Genomic DNA, 24,270 nt, shown 5'->3' on the forward strand with positions numbered 1-24,270 from the left:
CTGTCTATGTGCACACCCTACATACATACCCTTCTTTCTTTACAACGCTACATATATTGATGATATGTGGAATGAATGACTGCATTCATCAACAATCATCTCATTTATTTTGGTTTGATCCACGTCATTAAGCAACAAATCCTTGACAGTTATAAATTATTTTCATTTCAATCGCACTGCCATATCTCATGTTGTCTGCCCAGTAGAACACAACTGCAAATTTTCACTGGAACAATGACTTACTAGCACGTCCAAGTTTCAACTAGCCCCAGCAGGATTAACATAGTCCTTAAATTTTATTGCAGCAAGGCACAGAGGAGCGTTCAGTTGCCATCTCCATCCGTGTGCACAAGGCCCTGGAACTCTCGGATGACAAATCTTACGTCATCACCTGCGGCAAGAACAACTTCCGAAATGCCAGGTACGACACTCTGAGAGAGTCCCAACATATCTTGCATTTCAGGCTTCAGTGATTGCTTTGTGTGTTTGGAGTACTTCCACTCGAATCATTTAAACATTATCGCAAAAGTATCAGCAATTCAACAGCTACAAATTGGGACACTACAGGCTGCAAGAAAAATCCGTACTCGAGCAACACATCAACACTGAGTCTAAAACTGCTCCATGTTGGCAGAGGCACCTAACCATGGCATTATTAATTATTTTCCTGTTCCAAAAGCTCTTGATCTTCCATGTTACAAAAGCTTCTGCAACCCCCATGTGCGCATTGACAACAAAAAATAATTTTCACAGAAAGTTTCAGAGAAACCTGCTCAGGACTGTCGAGTTCAGTCTGCCATATTGCAACATCTAATCATGGTATTATGTGGCTATTGCCCATAGCTGGCGCTCATCAAAGACACGTTAATTTATAGCCGATAGAAATATTCCTTGCATATAGGAAAACATGGCCAAGTTAAGCTTTTACATGCTCAGAGTCGAATGCATTTTGTGCAGTGAAACTACACATTGACTATGAGGGACACTTCGCTGGAAGACTCCGAATTCACTTTGATCACTCGAACATTGTGTCATCTGGAACAATATCACACAATACTCCAATGACTCTCCATTGCTTTCATCTTTGACACTGAACTCAACCAACAGACTCAGGTTACAGGAGATTGCAAGGTATTTTTCTGTTCTGTGCGAACTAATTGACTGATTAATAGGTTGATTGGGCTTAACTGTGCAAAAGCAGCACTGAGCTATGAGACAGTTTATGGTATAAGACGCTGAATTAATTTGGTCCACCTGAGGTTCTTAAGCATACTTCTAAATCAAAATACACAAGCATTTCTGCATTACGCCAAGATCAGATAATGGCCATGGCCAGGAGTTGAGCTCGGCGCCTTGCTCTTTTAGCAGGAGATTGCCATAGCCACTGAGGTACTACAGCAGGTAATCAGATCTACACTATCTTCTGAACCACATTGCAAATCAAAAAAGAAAAATATTTAGCAAGTAAAGAAAGCAATAAATGCCACTCAAAACACAATTTGCGTGCAAGCATTTGTTTATTTCAGAAATGCATGTTTTGTGCACAGGCACAACTGGCTAACATTGAGAGTATGCATTCAATGGCCGAATGAGTAATGAGAATACAACAGGCTGCCACAGGCGACACAACTTTTTAATGCTATTACCGATGTGCACGTAGCAATGCGAGTATGGCATTCAAATATTAGACATTCAGCAGCTTATGTTACCTTTGTGCCCCTGTGCTACATGTATTACTCCCATAAATGCACTACTGCTTATGACTACCCAACTGTAGCAATACCCGCATACAATGAGAACCCTTGCAATCCTACAGGAATGAGCTCTACAGGGTTTCCCTCGGGTTCCTGGATGAACAGAAGAGAGTGCACGAGCTGGTGATGGGGCACCACTACACACTCCGGGCAAGTGCTCATGGCCCTGGTGGTGAGTATACGCACTTAAACTATTAAGTCTATGTGCCATGTCAGCCTGGCTTGAGGGTAAATTTAGGTGTAATTGCTGCAATGAACTGGTGCCCAGGTATTGCATCCTTTAACAACAGTACTGCGAGCACAGTGCAGCTACTGAACATTGCAATCATTCTGTGATTGCAAAGGCATTCAGTAGAGTTGCATTTGTATCAAACCAAGCATTCTAGAATGCTTGGCTTGTCACAAATACAGTTCTACTGAATGTGTCTCCGATCTTGAGGGCAACAGCCTGATGCGAAAATAAAAGCAGCCAGTCAACCTAGCTGAGTAAAATCCAATAAAATGTGCTCTGACGAGGGCCAAAAGAGGGATTTAATGGAATGGGTTCAAAGAAAAGTTGCTTGTTGCATTTTAAAGCCGTTTTAAAGTCAGGCAAAAAAGGAAGGCACTTGAAGAGAGGCAACGACACAATAAATTAATACAGTGCCCCCCTCCCCATATTTATATGTGAAGGGCCCTTAAAGATTCGTTCATCACACTGGTAGTGCAGGTTACAGAGAGTGTGATGGATAAAATAAAAGGCTACAGCATTAAAGGATCCCTGAAACAGCTTTTTCTGGAAACCTGAGCAACACTTGTTACACTAGTTCTTGTGCGTCTTCTGTGATGAAGCTTGCTTATGATTGTCATATTTATGCGCATGCGTGATTTCTACCTTCCTCGTTTGTGCGCCTTTTCTCAGACTGCATCGTAGCCTCGTGTACAAGCTTGGAACTCTTGTGTTGGGACTCAGTTTAGTGAATCTGTTGGGACTCGGTTTAGTGTGTGTGTGGTGCAACTTACCCTTGCCTTTTGTCTCTGTACGTTCGTGCGTCTAGAACTGCATGCTACCTTCATTTACTGTTTCAAGCGAACTCTGCCCTAGACTCTTTGCACCAGTGAGTTTCCTTCTTATCTTACAAAATTACTTTTTTGTTATTGTTACTGTTATGTGAAAAAGAGTAGACATTGCCATTATAGGGTGACTAACTCCTTTTATTTCCATCTAAAAAAGAAACGTAGGAATGAGCATGGTGCCCTTCAATGAATATATACTGCTGAAGAGATGTCTGAAATTTACCCAACGTTTAATTTTCTTTTCCCCATCAAACTCGCTGACTTCCTCTCAACTGGGGCAGTGTCAATAGCAGTGCCCAGCCTATTGCTCCTTTTGTTCTCCTTTCCAAGGTACACTTATGGCAATTCTTAAAATTGACATCTGACAAAGGGGCCTGAGAGCAACCAGGGAGTGGCAACAGATACACTAACAACCACCGATTTCTTATCCCATAGAAAATCTGGAAGCATGTGGATGCATGCTTGCAGACAATGGCTGGTGCCTGTACACATCCGGCAGGTCAGTAGTAGTGGACCCCATGCTGCCTCAGTAACCCCTACGATGAATGCCCTACTCACTTTTCGCAAGTTGGAACTGGTGTTCAGCAACCTGAGGAAACATGGTGCTGTGGATCCTGACTTCATCACCAATCAGATGCTGACAAATCTGCCCTACGAGAGAAGACATGCATTCTGTATATATTCAGTCACGTATAGAGCACGAGACAGATTCCAGAAATGTGGAAGATCGCAGGGGTGGTGCCAGTCCTCAAGCTCAGAAAGAATCCTGTGAACCTGGCCCCATGTCAGCCAGTATCATTAACATCATGTGTATCGAAGTTCATGGAAAGACTAGCATGTACAAGGTTAACTTGGCATATGGAGCAAGGAAGGTAACTCTCGTCATGTTTGACTGAATTTCATCAATGGCTGAACGCTCAGGACTCTGTCTTGAATTTGCTGAGCCACATGAAGCACTACTGAGTCGATGGCCTTTCAACACTTGCCATCTTCATGGTCTTTGCCAAAGCATATGACAGTGTGCTTCAGATAGGCATCATCAACAGACTCCATGTCATGGACATCTCGGGAAATGATTTCGGTTCACACACAAACTTCTCAGAGGTTGCTGTGTCCTGGTTAAGCGATGAAATACAATGAGTGAAAAGTGACGCATTTCCCTTGGCATATCTCAAGGAAGTGTCCCATTGGCCTTGCTTTTTCACATTGCTATAACCAGCTTTCCTGAAATACTAAAAAGAGATAGGATGTCAGTAGGATGTCCATATACACTGATGGCATTTGCACTTCGATCTTAGGGAACCAACACAAATGTTTGGCACGTATAGCCCAGTGCACAATCCCCATCATTAAACGCAGCTTTTCAGTGCTTGGCCTCTCCTCATAGCAGGAAAGCCAGCCTTCATATTTTTTTTCTAGGAGTGAGACAGAGGTCAATGTGATTGATGCTCAATATTAAAGGCCACCCAATTCCCCGTGCAACTAGCATTCGTTTCCTAGGCGTCACCATTGACAACAAGCTATTCTGGCGATGTGCGGTTGAAAGTGTTGAGCAAAGGCTCAACGCATTTCGTTGGTTGGCAGTTGTACAGTGGGGGAACTATCCCATGCCCATGCTGAAACTCAATGCTACACTGATAACAAGCTGTATTTTCTGCCAATTGCTGTTTATATCAAAATCAAAGAGCCAAATTGTGTGCTTGGGGGCAGTACATAGAAAAGCACCGCCATTTGGCGATGGGTGTTCACCATGCGGCTTCAGTCTCGCGAAATGCGAAGGTTGTGGGTTCGGTTCCCACCTGCGGCAAGTTGTTTTTTCATCCACTTTAATTTCCATTAATTTATCGTTTCTTTATTTCATTTATTAAGCACAAGTAACTTCCCCTATGTTGTCCTTGGTGTCAGTGTTTGTTGGCTTCTTATGATATGGCTAATAAAAAATCGGGCCTCTCGTTTAACCCCCTTTCTTCTCGTTTATTACATAAAGAGGGTCTCGAATCTGGCAACATCGATGCCTTCAGGTAGCATGTGTGGGTTTATTGACCAGTTGCCTTCACCCAAAAAGATCACGTTCTCGTGATGCCTGCGGCAAAAAAGGACGTTCCACGTTCGCTGCCAACGTCTGCGAGTGGTGACGCTGGCTAACGCTCCCAGAGTTCTACTGGGACACATAAATACAAAAGCAAGTGGATGGGGAAACGGCGCCACGGTAGCTCAATTGGTAGAGCATTGCACGCGAAATGCGAAGGTTGTGGGTTCGGTTTCCACCTGCGGCAAGTTGTTTTTTCATGCACTTTAATTTCCGTTAATTTATCGTTAATTTATTTCATTTATTAAGCACAAGTAACTTCCCCTATGTTGTCCTTGGTGTCAGTGTTTGTTGGCTTCTTATGATATGACTAATAAAAAATCGGGCCCCTCGGTTAACCCCCTTTCTTCTCGTTTACCGCTTAAACCCACGCTTGGTCGATTATGACTGGACAATGTGCTTCCCTGCTTTGTGGTTTATGTGGTGAGATAGGTGATGTGTAACGCTATCCGGCTAAGCCCGCAGTTTGATGAGGATAGAAAGGCATTGCTTCACAGCCTGCAAAAGAAATGTCTTGCAGACTATGATGATGTCGTGTTCCCTGATGCGCCCGCACTAATCATGAAGAGAGTGCTACGACTGTTGCTTGCTTTCCTTAAAGACACAGAGTTGAGCTAAGTCTGGTGACGCACCCTTGCTAAATATGTACGAGATGCTCAGATGGAACAATCGCCAGCTAAGCATGCCAGGCTGACCCCGTCTGCTGCTACGCCATCACCACCACCACCATTTGTGGGCCATTAGGCTTAATGTGATGTCATTGCTGACACTGCATAATAATAATATTTGGGGTTTTACGTGCCAAAACCACTTTCTGATTATGAGGCACGCCGTAGTGGAGGACTCCGGAAATTTTGACCACCTGGGGTTCTTTAACGTGCACCTAAATCTAAGCACACGGGTGTTTTCACATTTCGCCACCATCGAAATGCGGCCGCCGTGGCCGGGAGACACTGCATAGGGCAAGGAAAAAAGCAGAGATGTCGAAAACCACAGGAAAGAGCAAGTGATCTATTATGTGAGAGCACAAGCTCCCAGCTGCATGCATTACAATAGTAATTTGCACACACACATTTGCACATGCATGGCAGCTGCAGCATTGTCTACTGAGTGGGAACATCTTATAGGGTTCAAAAAGCGTTGCAGTGCCCCTTTAACCTGAGGACAAATATTTTTTACCACCCTAATTCTGTTTATTTGTCCAGAAGCATCATGCGGAAGAGCACAGAGGGAAATTATGGCAGAAGCATAAGGAGATAGTGAGAGCATGAGCTCTCACTAGGGCGTGCGCCCAGAACAGTCCCACAGTAGTTATGGGAGACTATACAGAAGTCCTCGAACTGATTAGCTTGACAGGACTTGCCTTGAAGAATCTGCTGCACGCTTAAGCTCAAATGTGAAGCACTTTATGTTATTTGTGTATTTACTAATTTATTTATATTTTAGTAAAACCCTGAGCCGAAGGCATTATGGAGGGGAGCTGTTACATTGCTTCAATACCTTCCTATACAATTTTAGGTACTAACAGAATTTAATTGTCATGTCTACATTTCTATTTTCTCATTTCTTTCAGAAACTGGTGGCATTGTGGTCAGATCTTGCTTCAGTTTTGCATCCAATACCAGTGAAGAGGAGCTCATAGATGCCAATGGGTTCGTATTTTCAAAATTGATCAAACTAGCATGTGTAAGCACATATTAAAAATGAACATAGTGCCTCCCCAAACCTACTTCCCAAAATAGAATTGTACTGTTTCCTTATAATCCCTTCGCGCGTCAATTACTTTTGTCTGCTGAAAATATGTTTTTAACAAGTGTCAATGAGAACACAAAACAGCTGAACATACTAATAACCTTGAATCTCCCTGCGGGTTTTGTGTTGTCCAGAAATGTCAATTCAACGCAGTAAACTATAAAAGTTAGTTGAGGTGATGGAGCACTACCAACGTGCAGTGGGCTCGGAAAACCGCAAGCAACCTCATAAATTTCCTTAATTCAAATCACTGCGAAGAACAATTAAAGAAAACCTTCTACACAACGACACACTTAAATTGCACCAAACATGCAGACGTCTGTCTTGCAGCTCATTTTGTGTAACCCACTTGGTGCATGCCAGTAAATTTTGTGTTGCAGGTTGCACGAGAAGTGTCTCGAGATGTATGCAACATGTTTTCAGACATCACTGCTTTCACTAGTGCTTCCGATTCTGAGGCGGTACTTCAATGTGGAAAGTATGATCCACTGCTAAAGGAGGCACGCAGTTAGTATACTGCCTTCAATTTTTGCTGAGATACACCGCATAGGCCCAAGACTAATTTTTTTACACATATAACTACATATAATTGATCACATCAGTCACCCCTCTCAGATGGGGCAAAGAAAATGTTCGAGTTATTTTGGCTTAGACACTGGTTAGTTCTTCTCTTTAGCAGTGGACTGTACATTCAAGAAATTACTATTTTTTAGCAGCATAAGTAACATGCTGCAACCATGTCAAATAAAAAGCACACACATCGTTCTTTCAGGTGCCCAAAGACCACATTCCTGTCAGCGTTTAAGTACAACGAGACATCGGACACAGCAGACGCAACCGTGTCATCCACATTCAGGTTCCCAGGAAGCAACAAAATCAACATTCAATGTGACATCGTTCTCTGCCAGTCATCTCGGTGTCCAGTGGTGAGGATCATACTTTCTGTACTCCTGGTGGAACAGAGAAACACAGTGATGGCTGCAGCTACATTCTTAGGCAAACTTACACCCTTTGGAGTGTCCCCTTTGCCACACAATGATAACTGTCATCTGCCTTGATGCGTTTCCTTTCTTGAAAATGCCGCGCCCGCTACTTTCCTGTCGGGAAGGCTATCATGCTGACAACGCGCATGCCGTTCGTTACTGGAAAGTACCGGGCTCACAGCGTTAATTATTGTTGTTGGCAGAAGGGCTGTTATTGGTTATTGGTTGGCTGTTATTGAGATTATTGTTGTGTGGCAGAAGGAGCACTCCAAAGGGTGTAACTTTGCCTAAGAGTGTATAGATTTGAAGGTAATTTATGACAAAGAGAGAGAGAGAAATAGAAGACGGGAAAGGCAGGGAGTTTATGGCAAACTGCATTAACCATGAAATAGGGTTGAATGTGCTGCTTCCAGTTCTAGCAGGAACCAGACGTTGGATACAAAAGAAAAAGAACACAGACATGGTGCAACGTTTCAACTGTTCCTTAATGAGAAATTGCCTTTTTGCCACATATTAAGGTGTTTTGATGGAGGAATCTGCAAGTGCAAAACAATCTTAGGGATGCTAACATGAATCCATAAGAAACAGCTGCAAATCTCATCCAATATTATTTATTTATTTATTTATTCACATTACCTTACAGGCCAATTGAAGGGCATTGAGTAAGGGGGGCAACAGTAATTACATGACAAAAATAGGAAAGTGCATCATTGTTATACAATATTAATATGCAACGAATTCAGGTTATCACAGAATGTTTCACGATTGGAGATGGATGCAATGTGATCTGGAAGACTGTTTTAATGCAGAATAGCTCTTAGTAGTGGTGATGAGTCAAATGCCTGCGCTTGACTATGAGTGCGCATGAAACTAAGTGCATTGTGGATGCGACGACATGTGCGCACAAGAGCATGAAGCGGCAAACAGTGAAAGTAATTACTATAAATGTACCTGTGAGACAGACATAAAAGAGAAATGACACGGTGATCTTCTAATGACTGAAATGCAAGGTCTTGTTTTATTCGGGTAATGCTTGAATGATACTCATAGTTGCCAGAAATGAATCTGGCTGCCCTATTCTTAACAGCTTCCAACATACGGATTAGATAATCTGGATATGGTGATTATGTGGATGAAGCTTATTCTAGTTGTGGGTGAACATAAGTAAGATATGCTAGTTTTCGTACATTAGAAGGCGCATTATGCAAGTTTCTATGCAGCTAGCCTGAACATCTATGGTAGATGAAAATCTATGGGAATGCAAATTGAAAATCATCAACTACACATAACAGAGCAAAGCAAATGAAATTTCCCTTTTTATTTTTAAGACGATAGGAGTAAGTATCCTTATTGGAGAAAATAAAACTGTGACGATAACCCAGCAACAAGGAAAATGTCACATATGATAGCTTATGTGTCGTATTCTTTTCAATGATTATGTGCCGCCAGAGCACTCTATTTTCCAAGGAATGAAATACTGACTAACCCAATCATTAATTCCAGGGCAAATGTCCAACATGGGTCACGATCCTAGATGTAGAACGCAGGTCCCCAAGGCTATCGTTTTAAGCAGCCCAGGGATGTGCATGTTCGGCCCACTCTTAACATTGTATTGCAGCAAAGTGCTGACATAGAGCCCTGTTTAGAGCCCTTGGCTTGAAGACCCGTAAGCACTGGTTCCATTCCCAACACCACTGCACATATTTTTCCCTCTGTCTGATGAGGATCATTCAAAATTCTTGCACATAGAGATGTTCAGCCTGTTCTCTAGCTTTTGACTGTTGTTTGCAGTAATATATATCAATACATCACGTGACAATAAAGCACTTCTGTGTATCATTGTGTGCTTTATCATGTCACACACAGTATACAGACCTGCCAACCTTAATAGCCAAGAAATACTGCACTCGAAGCCACCAAATACTAAATATTAATAAAAACCATAAAACTTGTTTTAACAGCCAAGATATTAAACTATGTACTTAAATATAACATCACATACTTTGTTCTCTAAAGACAGTGTGAACAGGCAAACTGCTCTATAGTGACAAAAAGAATGGTGAACTAAAACAAACGCTCACCAAGAACGTAATATAATAAAAAGAGAAAAACTTGGTGTTTCAGGGCTTATACGGGTCCCTTGCTTACAATGACGGCAAACACAATGGCACAGGAAGAATGATCTGTGCCACAGAAGAACGGAAATGTCCCATGAAGTTTTTTAACTGCGAAACTCTTGAACGACTCAATAAAAGTTTTCACTCACTCACTCATTAAATAAATATTCACAGAACAGAGGATGACATTTCAGTTGCTATTATCATTATCATTGGGCAAACAGAAGGAATCAGTGTCTTTTACTTTCTTTTTTTTACCCTACGCCAGTGAGTAAAGGATTAAAGACAGTTGCATTTCTGTACAGCTTTGAGTTGACAGCGAATGACACAACCCCATTTCCTCACGCACTGCAGTCCAGCTGCGGGGCATCTCCAGACGGCGGAGGCATCAAGTCGCTTCCTCAAATTAAAGACAGCGAGTCTGCTGTGCAGTTGATGGCATCAACATCCGTCTTTGTGGTGGAGCCTGGGGAAAGCTCATGTGAGTATTGCAAACATATGGTTGTGCACAAACAGAATACATCTACTACTATTATTATTATTATTATTATTATGATTATTATTATTAATTTATTTATTTATTCAGGTTTCCTTACAGGTTCCATCAGGAACACGGAGTAAGGGGGGCGATTGAATCAAACACAACTTTAACAGAAGCAACGCAGCATTAAACAATAGAATGTGATTACATAGTACAAATAAAAAAGAAGGTTAACATGACACAAGTACACTACAGTTACAAAAAGGTTATGGTTTGCAAAGGCGCAATAATGCAAAAACGTAAGATACACAAGGGGTCGATACAGCATGTTCAATGGGCAGGCAAATAAGTGCATGACTACAACTGGTACGCTAAAAAAAAAAGAACAAAATGGCAACAATACACCCCCACGTAATCACAATGAAACATAGTTACAGTATTTAAGATGTATAAAGTTGATACACTTGGTTACAGAACGATGCGTGATTGGTTACTGAAACGATTTCGCTGGGAAGATCATTCCGTAATGTTATTGCTCGGGGCAGTGTCGATGAGTTGAATGCTTGCGTGTGGCTGTAGATGCATCTGAAAGAGCGATGGTTGTTTAATCGATTGGACATGCGCATGTGGGATTATAGGGGTAGAGGTGAAAGATAAGCGCAGTTTATATACTTGTGTAGCAAATAAACGATTGTGACAGAACGACGGGTGTCTAAGGATTCGAGAGTATTATCAGTTTTTATTTGAGTTGTGCCGAGATAACGGCTGTATCTTTGAGAGGTGAAATGAGCAGCACGGTTTTGTATCGCTTCTATCATGGAAATAAGATATTTTTGATGAGGAGACCAGATTGACGATGCGAACTCGAGCTGAGGACGGACGTATGTTAGGTAGGAAAGTTTACGGACATTGGTCCGGCAGTTTCATAAATTACGACGTAAGTAATCCAAGGTCCTGGAAGCCTTGGCGCAAATGGTGGCGATGTGCAAGGCCCAGGAAAGATCATGTGTTAGATGCACGCCTAGGTACTTATATGATGGAACTTGGGATACAGGTATAGTATCTAAGACATATGTAAAGTTAGAAATATTGTGTTTGCGACTGAAGGTTATGAGCCTGCATTTGAATAGGTTAAGGGACATAAGCCAGATTTTACACCAATGGGAAATAATGTTAAGGTCATTTTGCAGAGTGATGTGGTCTTCGACATCTGTAATTGTACGATATATGATACAATCATCTGCAAATGAGTGCATACATGATGTTGTGTTAAGTGGTAGGTCATTAATATAGATCAAAAATAAAAGGGGCCCTAGAACACTTTCCTGAGGAACATCGGAAGATAAATGGCAACGGGGAGAGGGAAGGTTATTAACCACTGTGAACTGTTGACGGAGAAAAAGGAAATTCCGGATCCAAGTTAATGTAAGTGAGTCTAGTCTAAGGGCTGATTATTTGGATATTAGTCGACCATGAGCAATGCGATCAAAGGCTTTAGAAAAATCAAGGAACATGCAATCAGTTTGTTTATTGGCATCCATGCTGAAGTGTAAGTCGGTGGTGAATTCCAATAATTGCGTGTCGCAAGAAAAATATTTTCTCAATCCGTGTTGATTAGAGAAGAAAAAGTTGTTTGATTCTAGGTGACTGAAAACATAAGACGCGATAATATGTTCCGGCAGCTTGCAACAAATGCATGTGAGCGCGATTGGACGATAGTTATCGGGTGAATGGCTGTTACCGCTTTTGAACACAGGGACGATTTTCAAAACCTTCCAGTCAGCTGGTAGCTTTTCTGACGCTAAGGATTGGTTGAATAAATAGGATAATATTTGACTAGAAATTGACGAGGTATTTTGTAATATTTTATAATTTATATTATCTGTACTGGCTGATGTAGATACCTTTAGGTTAGCAATGAGGCGTGAAATGCTATCAGCAGTAACGGTAATGGGTTCCATAAAGTGCCAGTCATATCCAGGTACAAATGGTATGTTGGAATGATTTTCCCGTGTAAACACCGAAGAGAAGAAATTGTTAATTATGAGTGGGCATTCGCTGTCCGATACTGGTGCTTGGTTAGCATCGTGCAACGACTTATGATCAGAGTCGTGGTCAGGGGACACAGTTCACCAGAACTTTTTAGGATTGTGTTGAAGGAGAGAGGATAGGTCGTTGCAGTAATACTTTTTTTAGCATTGCATTTTGCTTTAGTATATGTTTTAAGGAATTCCTTGTATTTTTTGAACGCCGAAGGATTACACCTATGTATTGTGGCGGGGTACAAGCGCTTTTTTGTGTTTCGTAGTGTACATAGCGATCGATTGAAGCAAGGATTTGCTCTGTCGTTAGTAATCGTTCTTAATGGAACGTAGAGATCAATCATAGCTGACATTTGGTTCCTATACAGTGCCCAGTTTTCTTCGGTTGTGCGATCAGTAAAGTTAGGTAAAAGTGTCTAATTAAAAAAGTGTTCCAGATCAGAATTCATATCAACGTAGTTAGCCCTGCTGAAGTCACGAATTTTTTTTTGTGATTGATCCTGTATGGGCTAGTAGGACGTGAAGTGTTATCTGAAGCAATTTATGATCACTGAAGCCATCTAGGTAGGATACTGCTTCTACGGTTTCGGGGTTACTGGTTAATACAATATCAAGTATATTTGATTCTCGAGTGGGCTCGCTTACAACCTGGAACAAATTTAAATCTAAAGTAAGTTTGAGAAAATCGGTTGAGTGGCGGCATGATGAAGACAAGGAAAGCCAGTCTATTTGCGGAAAGTTAAAATCACCGAGAAAGTATACATGATCTGAAGCGGAGATGTGCATAATAGCTTTTTGAATACTGTCACGAAGGTTGTCTGAAAAATTTTGATCGGTCATTATTATAAATCATGTGAAAGAGCGCACCTGGTGAAAGAAAGTTGAGTGGGTTCTTGGATAAAAATGATATCAGTGGCGAGGTGTGTGTGGCAACGTACTGCAGGAGGAGCTGCCTCTTGCATGCGAGAGTCCCTCGAGTTCTACTGCCACACAATTAAATCAAACGTCATAGTGGAGACTACGAATCTAGAAGTTGTCTGATCGGTCATTACATGTGGTAAAGCAGCAACTACCCTAGCGGCGGGGGCTACGGGTGTGACAAGAATGATCCATGTCACAGAAGCAGTGTGCAAGAGAAACGTTCAGTGCTTTGCGGACAATATTACGAAGAGTCGTGGAGATGCGGAGGACAGTCGCCAATGCAGCTTTGGCCCTAGATAGCGTGCTTTCACGGCACTGTTCCAAAGAGTTGTGTTGGTCTAAGACTCCCGTGAAAGCTGCAGGATTGGTGATAAGAAGGCAGGATGCAAGGCATTGCTTCATGGCTGTAACCCCTTCCCTTCCAAGCTTTTATCTCGAATACTGACCAAAAATGGCCAAATTACTTTTAAAGACCCCACTGGCCAAAATGTTTTACCTCCTCGGAAAGAATAAATTTGGTTCTGCTTGCGCTGTCCCATGGATTGTGCGCTTCCATCTACCAAAAGCACGACTAAGTCCTGGGATAAAACTAGGCTCGTCCATGGCATTGCTAGAAAATGCAATATACTGCTGTCGTGCTGAGATCCTCTTTGGCTGTTTTTATCAGACACACGTGGGCAAACCTAGCTCATCCAAGGCACGGAAAGGGTTAATGCAGACCTCCGTAGAGGCGTAGTCCAGTTGGTTGGGCTGCAGCAAGTGAATGTCAGAGAAAGAGGTGGGCAACAAGGTCTGTCGACTAGGAGCAGCGGAGGATGTTTGTGGGAGTATGGGTTCTCGGTGAAAGGTTAGGAGATGTCTGTGTTGACAGCTGGAGTAATGTCCACGGTGGAGGAAAGTTGAAATAGAGGTCAGGGATGAGGAAGAGAGTTGATTTCTGCCATGCAAAGACAGTTGGTATGAATGAGAGCAACACGATAGCTGCATTTTGCTTTATGGGGGTTTAGGGAGAGATCCGTTGCAGCAGGTAGAGCTAACCCGACTCGTTAGCCCACCGGGTGAATGTCGGGAGGTCTTGGAACAGCTTCGAGCCAGACTGCTGCTCCTGGTGTGGCTGTTAACTTTGGGTTCTGCAGGGTGTCACTGTCAAGGCAGAGGATTTGGAATTGGACACTGCCCGTGTAGGTGGGCAGGGGCATGGATTGTTGCTGAACTGATGGCAATTCTACATTGCCGGAATTTTTGGTGGGGGCAGAGAGATGTAGACGACATGCGTACTCTGCTTCACGGAAGGCTCGGTCTGTGGCCGGTTGGACTTCACAGTGAAGACCCCCAGCTTGGTGGTACCCGCCGCAGTGGGGGTAGCCTGGGCAGCATGTTTAAGGTTGTTCTGGGGAGTTGAGTGCGAGTCCACATGCGAGGCATTTTAGAACTCCAATATTAAAGCAAATGTCCACACAGTGACTGAAAGCGGAGCAGACGGTGCCGAACACTGCTTGAGGCTTGTACGAGCCACAGCGCAGTCATGCCTCGATAGTTCACCCAGTGTAGAATGTAGTATCCAGCAAACATGATAAGGGTGGTGTGCATGGAGCCCATCCTGCGAAAAGTCAGGACACCCGAGTTCGTATCCCAGATGTTTGCCATGAGTTCAGTCAAGGAAGTTTTCGGTGTAATATGATGTTTGACTCCTCAGCGGGTGTTGGGCGGAGGGGCTTGGTAGACACGGGCAGCTTGTTGAAAGTTTGGGATTGTGAGACGTTCAGCTGCTTGAAACTTTGAGATTACAGAAGGGGTGTGCAGGTGAGAAGTGTGATGTTTCCTTCAGGTAGAATATGAATGAGGATGGACCCTAGTTCTGAGTTGTTTAACTGGTAAGTCAGCCCTAGCAAGGAGCCGGGCAGAATGTCGACGAGCCACAAGCCTTGTGGTGGTCAGTATATTATTTCTCCAGGGGGTGCAAATGGATGCGCTGGAAGAAAGAGTATGCAGGCTCACCCGTTTGGGGGTCTGGAGAGTGGTCCCACCTTCAACACCAGTAGTGTAAGCGGGAGCCATCATAGAGCACTGCAGGAGCACGTTGTAATCGTGCGTATTCCTACGTATAGTAAAGGTCTATGGAGCTGGCAGCGAGGTATGAGCGAGAAAGCTGTAGTTGGAAAGTTGAGAAAGGTCACGTGTGTTGAGCAAACCATGGTGGATGGCTCCGAGAGTGTACGGCACTTCGGGAGGCCCGAGCATGGGGCAGCCAGCGAAGTTCACATTATCTCAATGGTTTCAGGACACACCGACAGCACATCCATTCCCTTCAGGCAGCTGTAGAAACCTCCATGCCATGCGGACACCACCTGCAGTCTGTTGCACACTCATTTAGTATAGATGCTCAAAAACATCAAGTCACTGTGGCAGTAAAGTTTCAGAAGGTGCCATGTGGTGGCACCTCAATCTCGGAGCAGCTAAGGCTTTCATGTAGTGTGATGGTAGCGCTGTTCTTTTTTGGCAACGCTACAGGCAGTCGCACCACTCGCAAAGACAGTGGTGCAGGCTGTACAAACGCATGCTTAGAACGAGCAGGCAATCATTGTGGACAGTGAAATAAAGGGCTGCTTTGCCAGCCGTGCCATGATTGGTCAACATGATGAATACTACATGGTAGTTTACTTGCACCTACTAGTTGCCTACACTTTTCTCTTACTGCCCCACTGCCTTCCACCTCGTTCTCTCAACAGTTCGTTCCTTTCATGAACCAGTCCCTTTCATGAACCAAATGGATGACAAATAATTACGAAGCACTGAATGGCTTGAATTGAAATCTCTAACCAATGATGATTATGACAAGTGGTGAGAGTGATGGAGAAGGAAATAAGCAGCTAAGAGGAATGGCACTACCTTCAAGTACTGTATTAACTAGAGCCCCTAGTGGTAGCTGCTAATATATTGGGTGCATCCGGAAGTGTGGATGACACACTGGTGCAGCTTAAATCAAGCTGCAACTTAGAGGGATTGGTAGAGGACTAAACTGCAGCTGTGGGGCTGCAGCGAGTGCAGTGAAAGGAATATCTAGCTCTTCGAAGAGATTAACTTTTCCATTGCGCTTTCCTTACAATGTGAGTAAAATGCATTGACACATTCATACTAGGCATGTCTTCGCATGTACTCAAAAAGTGGTTGCAGCCCATAAGCAATGAGGCGTAACACCTTGGCTAACTGCAATAAGATGTCGGAGAATGAGGGACTCTTATGACCTGTCACCAGTATAATAGTTCGTTTTTATGAAGTTGTAAAAATGAAGCGTCATATCATTTTTACCCCCCCCCCCCCCTGTGTCATGAGCCTGAGAAAGCGCCCAATGTCACATGTGGAACTATACTTCAAATGTAGCATGTAATTTCTTCCAAAATGCAGCCACTTTTCAATAAAAGAACTATAAATGTGTCAACTTATGCACCAAAGAAACTGAATGCAGACACAAGGTCAAGTGTTGCACTTTTCTGCATGGAAGACGATCAACTGATCCAAGGCAGGGATTGGTTTGAATGGATGGCAACAGCTTCTTTGTAAAGTTTGTTAGTGAGATTACAAATTCAAATGCTTAACCTAAGGAAATTTGCTAGCACAACGAGTTAAGAATTACTACAACAAGAACAATGCTGATATCCACCAGGCTGCAGTGCTCAAGCCATTATGCCCAATAGGCAATGTTAATGAATCCCAACGACTGCTGGTTATTTGAGGTTGCTTAAATAACCAGCTTCCATCTTAACTTACACAAGTGTTCAAGTAAACAGCGCCTGCCTTTTGAACTAACACAGCTGACTTACGCTTGTACAAAGCCTAACTATGCACTTGCTCCTTCATCAGAACACACAACAGGCAAGTTTAACGCCAAGTTCGGAGTTTCAAGAGATACATGGGGCACAAATAAACAGAAAGAAAAACTGACAGTGCCACATTCATGCAATCACCGTATTTACTTGCATAAAGATCACACTCGTGTAATGATCGCACCCCTGAATTTTGTAGCCAATATTCTATTCCTTTTTCTTTTCTGTGTAATGATCGCCCCCTGAACTTGCCGCAGCGATATGTCGTGTGCCAAGTCTGGCTAATGATTACCACGCTTACCATCTGTCAAATGCTGTCGCATGCTACACGAACGACTCTTCAAGACATACCAAGCGGTCTGTGTGCACCAAACATTCTTAAGCAGATGCCCCATTTCATTCCTTTCGTCACTTTCCGCACTTCCAAGAAAAAAAGAAAAAAGCTGCAACTAAACTTGCCTTGGCTTTATTATTTGTAGGCTTTATAATGGTTGTGCTCAACAACAAAAAAGGTGGTTTTCGATTCCTCTTGTCTGCACTCATGGGCACGCAACAAATCGCGAGCAGCAATGATAGCAGCCACGTTTACACTGATACGTTAGAAGTGTACCCTATTCATGTGCCGATACTTGTGACACAACTAAGATATTCACCACCCTTAGCGGACACGTGCCATATTAGGATACTAGTGAAGACAAATGCTGCAGTTTTCACAGCACGCCTGCCATGTGTTTCTATGTCACTGGCAGCTAAGCATGCCCATCTGTTTCTGCACCTCAGAGTCGACATGGCTACGTTATTGCTGCAAACTTTCTGATACTAACAATATTATTCATTACTGATACGGAAGTAACTGTTTCAATGCACGTAATGTACTCACGAGAAAAAAAAAATCGCGTTTGGTGCATTGGCGTTTTTGGCTTGCTCCGCCGGCCATCATTCTTGTGTTGGTGTTCCGCACTGATACAGTGGTAGCCTCCTGTTTGTTGCCCTGTTGTCATCCCGCAGCAAAGGCGGGATGAAAAATTGTTTTTTCTTTTCGTGGAAAATTTATCCCACGTAATAATCGCACCCCGAATTTGCGTCAATTTTTTTTACAAGAAAGTGCGATCTTTATGCGAGTAAATACGGTAGATAGCCTTTAAGATGCAGCATTTAGGGCAGAGAGTTGGGCTTGTTGTAATTAGGGAAAGGCATGTTTCCAGCATGCAATAAAAATGAAAAGAGGTGCATAGACGAAAGGACAACAGAAAAGGTAGAGTGATGTCTACCAGCCTCTACCTTTTCTGTCGTCCTTTTGCCTTTGAACTTCTTTTCATTGTCCTTAGGCACTTAAACATGTCTTTAGCCTTTAAAGGGACACTAAAGGTACATATTAAGTCAAGCCAAAGTGATGAATTAATACTCAAGAATGTCTAATGCATCAATGTTAGCGTGAACAAAATTTTAGTAATCGATAACTTGAGGTAATTTTTTATGCACCCAGGACATTCAAGTACTAGCTCGATGACGTAGATACTCCTCATTATAATTTTGTCACTAGTACTCAAACTCTTGTAATGAAAATGTTGACTCACCATCCCGGCCTTGCAAAACTGGATGTTGAGTGAAGCTGTTGAAGACCACCACTACAACTGCTGAGAGGGGTATGCAATGCTTTATTGCTTTATATTAATGGTAGTAATGGTAATTTCGAGTAATGGTAGTAATGGTAATTTTGACAGCACACTGCGGCCCATAGTGGTACTGCCACAACATTGCAATCAGTCGCTAGGCTGGTTCTTTTGTATACGAAAGGCTAGGGACGACACTCCCCACGTCGCAAGCTGCTATCGCCGCGGCAGCTTGCTCAACAGTAATCTTTACCGGGAAACATATGCGGGGAGTTCTACAAGCTTTGCATTATCAGGAGAGCCTTATCAATTATGTGGTTCAGATGATTGTTTTGTGCTTGTTCTTTATTGAAACGTATGTTGTTTTGTATGTTGTATGCACGATTCCAATGAATGTATACACTGTTTGCTTCACTCTCTTGACTGTTTAAAGCCTCTGCCTTACGGGAATACGAGCCACTGCACTAGGCTCTGCACAGCTGCCGGGATTGGCCCACATTTTTGCAGATGGACGTGGACACGAAAAATGCTGACCAACTACAGGCTAACAGCTTCACTGTAAAAGATCACTGCATTGCATTATAAGACAGCAGAAAATGCTACTCGTTCAGTTCTATTCTATGTTTAGAAAAAAGAACTCATTGATATTACCCTTGACAATGACACGAGCAGTGGAAAGGTTTCATTTTTGCTCAAATCTGCACCGTCTGCAGTTTCCCGTTTCAGTGGTTTCATTATCGCATAGTGCTGCACTGGTTTTGCTGGCTCACAAAACTCGCACAGACTGCGAGTAGCAGAGAATTTCACATCAACGTGAAGTTGCAGAACGCCTGAATAGTCTACACCACTTGACTAAAAGTTGATCCAACACTCAATCTTTGGTCGGTTTCTCCATGGCCATGCGTTTGTGTTTTGTGCAAAAGACCACAGCACTGTCTGTCACGCACCGTTTCAATCACTGATGGCAGTAAAGTGTGGTGATGGTATATGCAATATCACCACTCCCCTGTTCAGGGACGGGCGACTTGAATTGCACTATGGATATGTAGAACCTTCCGATTCGATTTTCACCAAAACTAAGTCTTTTTTTTTTGGCACTAGACAAGTGCTGGCAAGATTCTGGAACGGTATCTTAACAGTACATGTTAATTTAACATTTGCCTTTAGCGTCCCTTTAAGGAACTGTGACAACAACTGTACACACCAAGGTAAAGTCATTAAAAGCAGTGTGCAAACAAATGAGGACCTAGGAAAGAACACGGGACAGCAGCAGTGCATGAAATGGCTAGGTTCCCTCTCTGAAACACATAGAGAGTTTTCTCGTCATGCCTGAAATCACTTACAGATTTCATAGGCAGAGTTCACATTCGTGGATGCAATAAAAGCTGAGAAAATTTTTTTTAAACTTTTAACCTGTTCTCTTACAGTCCAGTTCTGGTGATGCTGAAGATGCAGAAAATACATTAAAGCAAAATTTTCATCAAGGAGACTTCACTGTCTTTTAAAAGGAACTGAGTCATATGAAAGAAAATCGCAGAGAAAAGGCAAAGAATAGAGGTACATAGAGACAGTACATAAACGCCCGGAATGCAGGCATCCAGCATTGCGACAAGGCTGTATCGTGTCAGTGGTGTCACTTTCAGACATTATCGACGGGTGAGAAGCTTAGACACATTGTTTTGTGACACCATTTCCTGGCACCAGAGGCTGGAGTTCCTCCTTCTGTCAAGTGTTCCTCTCAGTAATAGACAAAGTTGCAGTATGAACAGGCAAAGTTCCTTTTAGTGGGTGAAGCACGCGGTGCCCTGTCCTGCCAACTTTGAAATTATAAGGATACTAGGGCTGAAGCCAGAAAATGCCAAAACCTGGTGACCAATACTAAAGTTCACCTTAATGCTGCAGATGTTGTATTTTATCATTTGTATTTCTAAATTAATGAAACGAATGCACCAACTTAGTTCTCTTAAAAATTTTGAGAATAAGCACTTGGCTGTAGCTGCAGCATGGTTAGCCGAGTCTAAATGAAAATATTTATTAACCGTTCTTTAATGTCCACAATGCTGGCCCCATTCTTGTGCCTTTTCATATTCAAATGCACCTACGTTGCTGCAGCGATCCCCAGAGGAAACGTTGGCGTCGCATTACCATATGATCCATTGTGGAGTAGACAAAATAGAATTACAGGACACGCGCTGTAGGAGGAAAATAGCTACAGGAGAAAAAGAGCTACAGGAGGAAAAGAGCTACAGGACACTACAGGACAAGCGCCCTGTACTTCTCTTTTTCATCTCATTGTCATAAGAGGTTCTGCTCACAGTGGATTGTTGCCAAGCAGTGCAATTTGTTATCCTAATAGGCGCACAATACTAAATGTGTACTTATCTGCCTTATGGCACTTACCGATGCACGAGTTTCACACAGAGTAAATGGGAACAAATGCTTTTGAAGTACTTCTCTTCCAACACTGTGTTGCTGCAACACAGCAGCAATGTCCACAAAGCACTTCAGGAGAACAGAGTGCTCGTTTCCCAACAAAGGAACAGAAATGTGGTACTACTACTAACCTGCAACCATATAAATAATATTGCATCCTTTTCAAATCATTCTTTTCAGCAGTCAAATCACTCTTTTCAAATCAGTATGCTACATTAAGCTGGATATATAAGCTGCACATATGCAATACTAGAAACATTGGTCTTATCATGAGCAAAGTCTTGAATAAGCCAGAAAAAAAGCAAGAACAAAAAACTGGCATAAGGTTCCCATGCTAGCTGATGAGATACTGTCTGCTTTGGGTGCGTAAATAGTTTACCGATATTATTATTACTGTATTTTAAGAAAAAAGGCCAAATGCTTGACCTAGCATGTTTTAATAACTTTCTTATTTATTTAACAAAATGATATCTATGAACTGATATTATTACACCGACACTGTTACTCAGACACAAAATTCAAGTGGAAACACTTTGCCCTGCCTCCTTGAACCTTTTTCCTTGAAATAAATGGAAATCAAGTCTTGAAGTAAGTGTTGTACCAGAATAAGCTATCTTATCATTGCATTTTATAGAGTCCCCCCAAATGGGACTCCAATAACGAAAGTGCAAAATTATTGATGCCACTATGTCGACTGTAGTAAAGTGCCCAGAAAATCGGGCATTCTGCAACAGAATTCGGGGAACATGGTGGGCACACCTTTCTTTCTCACACTTTCTGCAGTGTCAGCGCCCCTGCGTGAGTGCACGGAATGGCGTTTCCCGTGGCTCATCGGCCTCTGCATCTGCCTGGCCGTACTGCTGCTCGTCATGCTCATTGTGAACATCTTCCTCTGCTCTTCGTTAACCTGCACATGCACCAAGACAGAGGTACGTGCTCACGTAGCTTCGGCTTAGTCTGTTGCGCTTGGCAACAGAGCTACAGTGCCAGGCTTACGTAGTTAGAACCCTACAAATAAAGATCACAGTTATTTCAGTAAGTGCAGCAGCAATGTTGAGAGCACAGGAGGGTCCACCAGGTAATCAACTTCATGGAAGCAGGAAACAAGTTTCTGTGCACAGCCGACTAGATGTTGCAGCGCAAAGAGATCGAGACAGAGACGAAGGCTACACATGCGGAGACATAGCTCCTTGCACAGAGAGTTATTCGCATGACTTCATGAGTGTCATATTATTGACCAACTCGCAGCTCTTGGCCACCTGAGATAAGAAGACCAAGACAATGTGCAGCTTTTCACTGTGCTAGCTGCACAGTGAAGAAGAAACTAGGAATTGGCAAGAATCAGATGTATGCGTTAAGAGACAAAGCCGGCAATATCATTACTAATATGGATGAGATAGTTCAAGTGGCTGAGGATTTCTATAGAAATTTATACAGTACCAGTGGCACCCTCGAAGATAATGGAAGAGAAATTAGTCCAGAGGAATTCGAAATCCCAAAGGTAACGCCGGAAGAAGTAAAGAAAGCCTTGGGAGATATGCAAAGGGGGAAGGCAGCAGGGGAGGATCAGGTAACAACAGATTTGTTGAAGGATGGTGGACAGATTGTTCTAGAGAAACTGGCTACCCTGTATACGCAATGCCTCATGACCTCGAGCGTACCGGAATCTTGGAAGAACGCTAACATAATCCTAATCCATAAGAAAGGGGACGCCAAAGACTTGAAAAATTATAGACCGATCAGCTTACTGTCCGTTGCCTACAAACTATTTACTAAGGTAATCGCAAATACAATCAGGAACACCTTAGACTTCTGTCAAGCAAAGGACCAGGCAGGATTCCGTAAAGGCTACTCAACAATAGATCATATTCACACTATCAATCAGGTGATAGAGAAATGTGCGGAATATAACCAACCCTTATATATAGCTTTCATTGATTACGAGAAAGCGTTTGATTCTGTCGAAACCTCAGCAGTCATAGAGGCATTACGGAATCAGGGTGTAGACGAGCCGTATGTAAAAATACTGAAAGATATCTATAGCGGCTCCACAGCCACCGTAGTCCTCCATAAAGCAAGCAACAAAATCCCAATAAAGAAAGGCGTCAGGCAGGGAGATACGATATCTCCAATGCTATTCACAGCGTGTTTACAGGAGGTATTCAGAGACCAGGATTGGGAAGAATTAGGGATAAAAGTTAATGGAGAATACCTTAGTAACTTGCGATTCGCTGATGATATTGCCTTGCTTAGTAACTCAGGGGACCAATTGCAATGCATGCTCACTGACCTGGAGAGGCAAAGCAGAAGAGTGGGTCTAAAAATTAATCTGCAGAAAACTAAAGTAATGCTTAACAGTCTCGGAAGAGAACAGCAATTTACAATAGGCAGCGAGGCACTGGAAGTCGTAAGGGAATACATCTACTTAGGGCAGGTAGTGACGGCGGATCCGGATCATGAGACGGAAATAATCAGAAGAATAAGAATGGGCTGGGGTGCGTTTGGCAGGCATTCTCAGATCATGAACAGCAGGTTGCCATTATCCCTCAAGAGAAAAGTATATAATAGCTGTGTCTTACCAGTACTCACCTACGGGGCAGAAACCTGGAGGCTTACGAAAAGGGTTCTACTCAAATTGAGGACGACGCAACGAGCTATGGAAAGAAGAATGATAGGTGTAACATTAAGGGATAAGAAAAGAGCAGATTGGGTGAGGGAACAAACGCGAGTTAATGACATCTTAGTTGAAATCAAGAAAAAGAAATGGGCATGGGCAGGACATGTAATGAGGAGGGAAGATAACCGATGGTCATTAAGGGTTACGGACTGGATCCCAAGGGAAGGGAAGCATAGCAGGGGGCGGCAGAAAGTTAGGTGGGCGGATGAGATTAAGAAGTTTGCAGGCATGGCATGGCCACAATTAGTACATGACCGGGGTTGTTGGAGAAGTATGGGAGAAGCCTTTGCCCTGCAGTGGGCGTAACCAGGCTGATGATGATGATGATGATGATGATGAGCTGCACAACACTGAGGCAGCTGCAATTACAGCTCTGCATACCCCATGAAAAATGAAATTATGGGTTTTACTGTCTGGAAACTGCACAGCGTGTTATGAGGAACGCCATAGTGGAGGGCTCCCGATTAATTTTAAATGCGTGGAGTTTGTTAATGTGCACCCAAAATAGAGTTGCAAGAGCATTTGTGC

At 42.9% G+C, this 24,270-nt stretch overlaps 1 protein-coding gene across 1 annotated transcript in view; it reads left to right on the top strand.

Moving 5' to 3' along the window:
- Positions 1-24,270, top strand: part of LOC142557014 (uncharacterized) — a 171,485-nt gene that overhangs the window by 143,266 nt on the left and 3,949 nt on the right. Inside the window, exons 4-9 of the mRNA XM_075668550.1 lie at positions 306-421; positions 1,817-1,926; positions 6,473-6,551; positions 7,424-7,577; positions 10,106-10,232; positions 21,849-21,994. Coding sequence (XP_075524665.1) covers positions 306-421; positions 1,817-1,926; positions 6,473-6,551; positions 7,424-7,577; positions 10,106-10,232; positions 21,849-21,994 — 732 coding nt within the window. The remainder of the gene's footprint in view (positions 1-305; positions 422-1,816; positions 1,927-6,472; positions 6,552-7,423; positions 7,578-10,105; positions 10,233-21,848; positions 21,995-24,270) is intronic.

This window comes from Dermacentor variabilis, chromosome 9 (genome assembly GCF_050947875.1).
Source record: "Dermacentor variabilis isolate Ectoservices chromosome 9, ASM5094787v1, whole genome shotgun sequence".
In the NCBI taxonomy this organism is placed as follows: Eukaryota; Metazoa; Arthropoda; class Arachnida; order Ixodida; family Ixodidae; genus Dermacentor; species Dermacentor variabilis.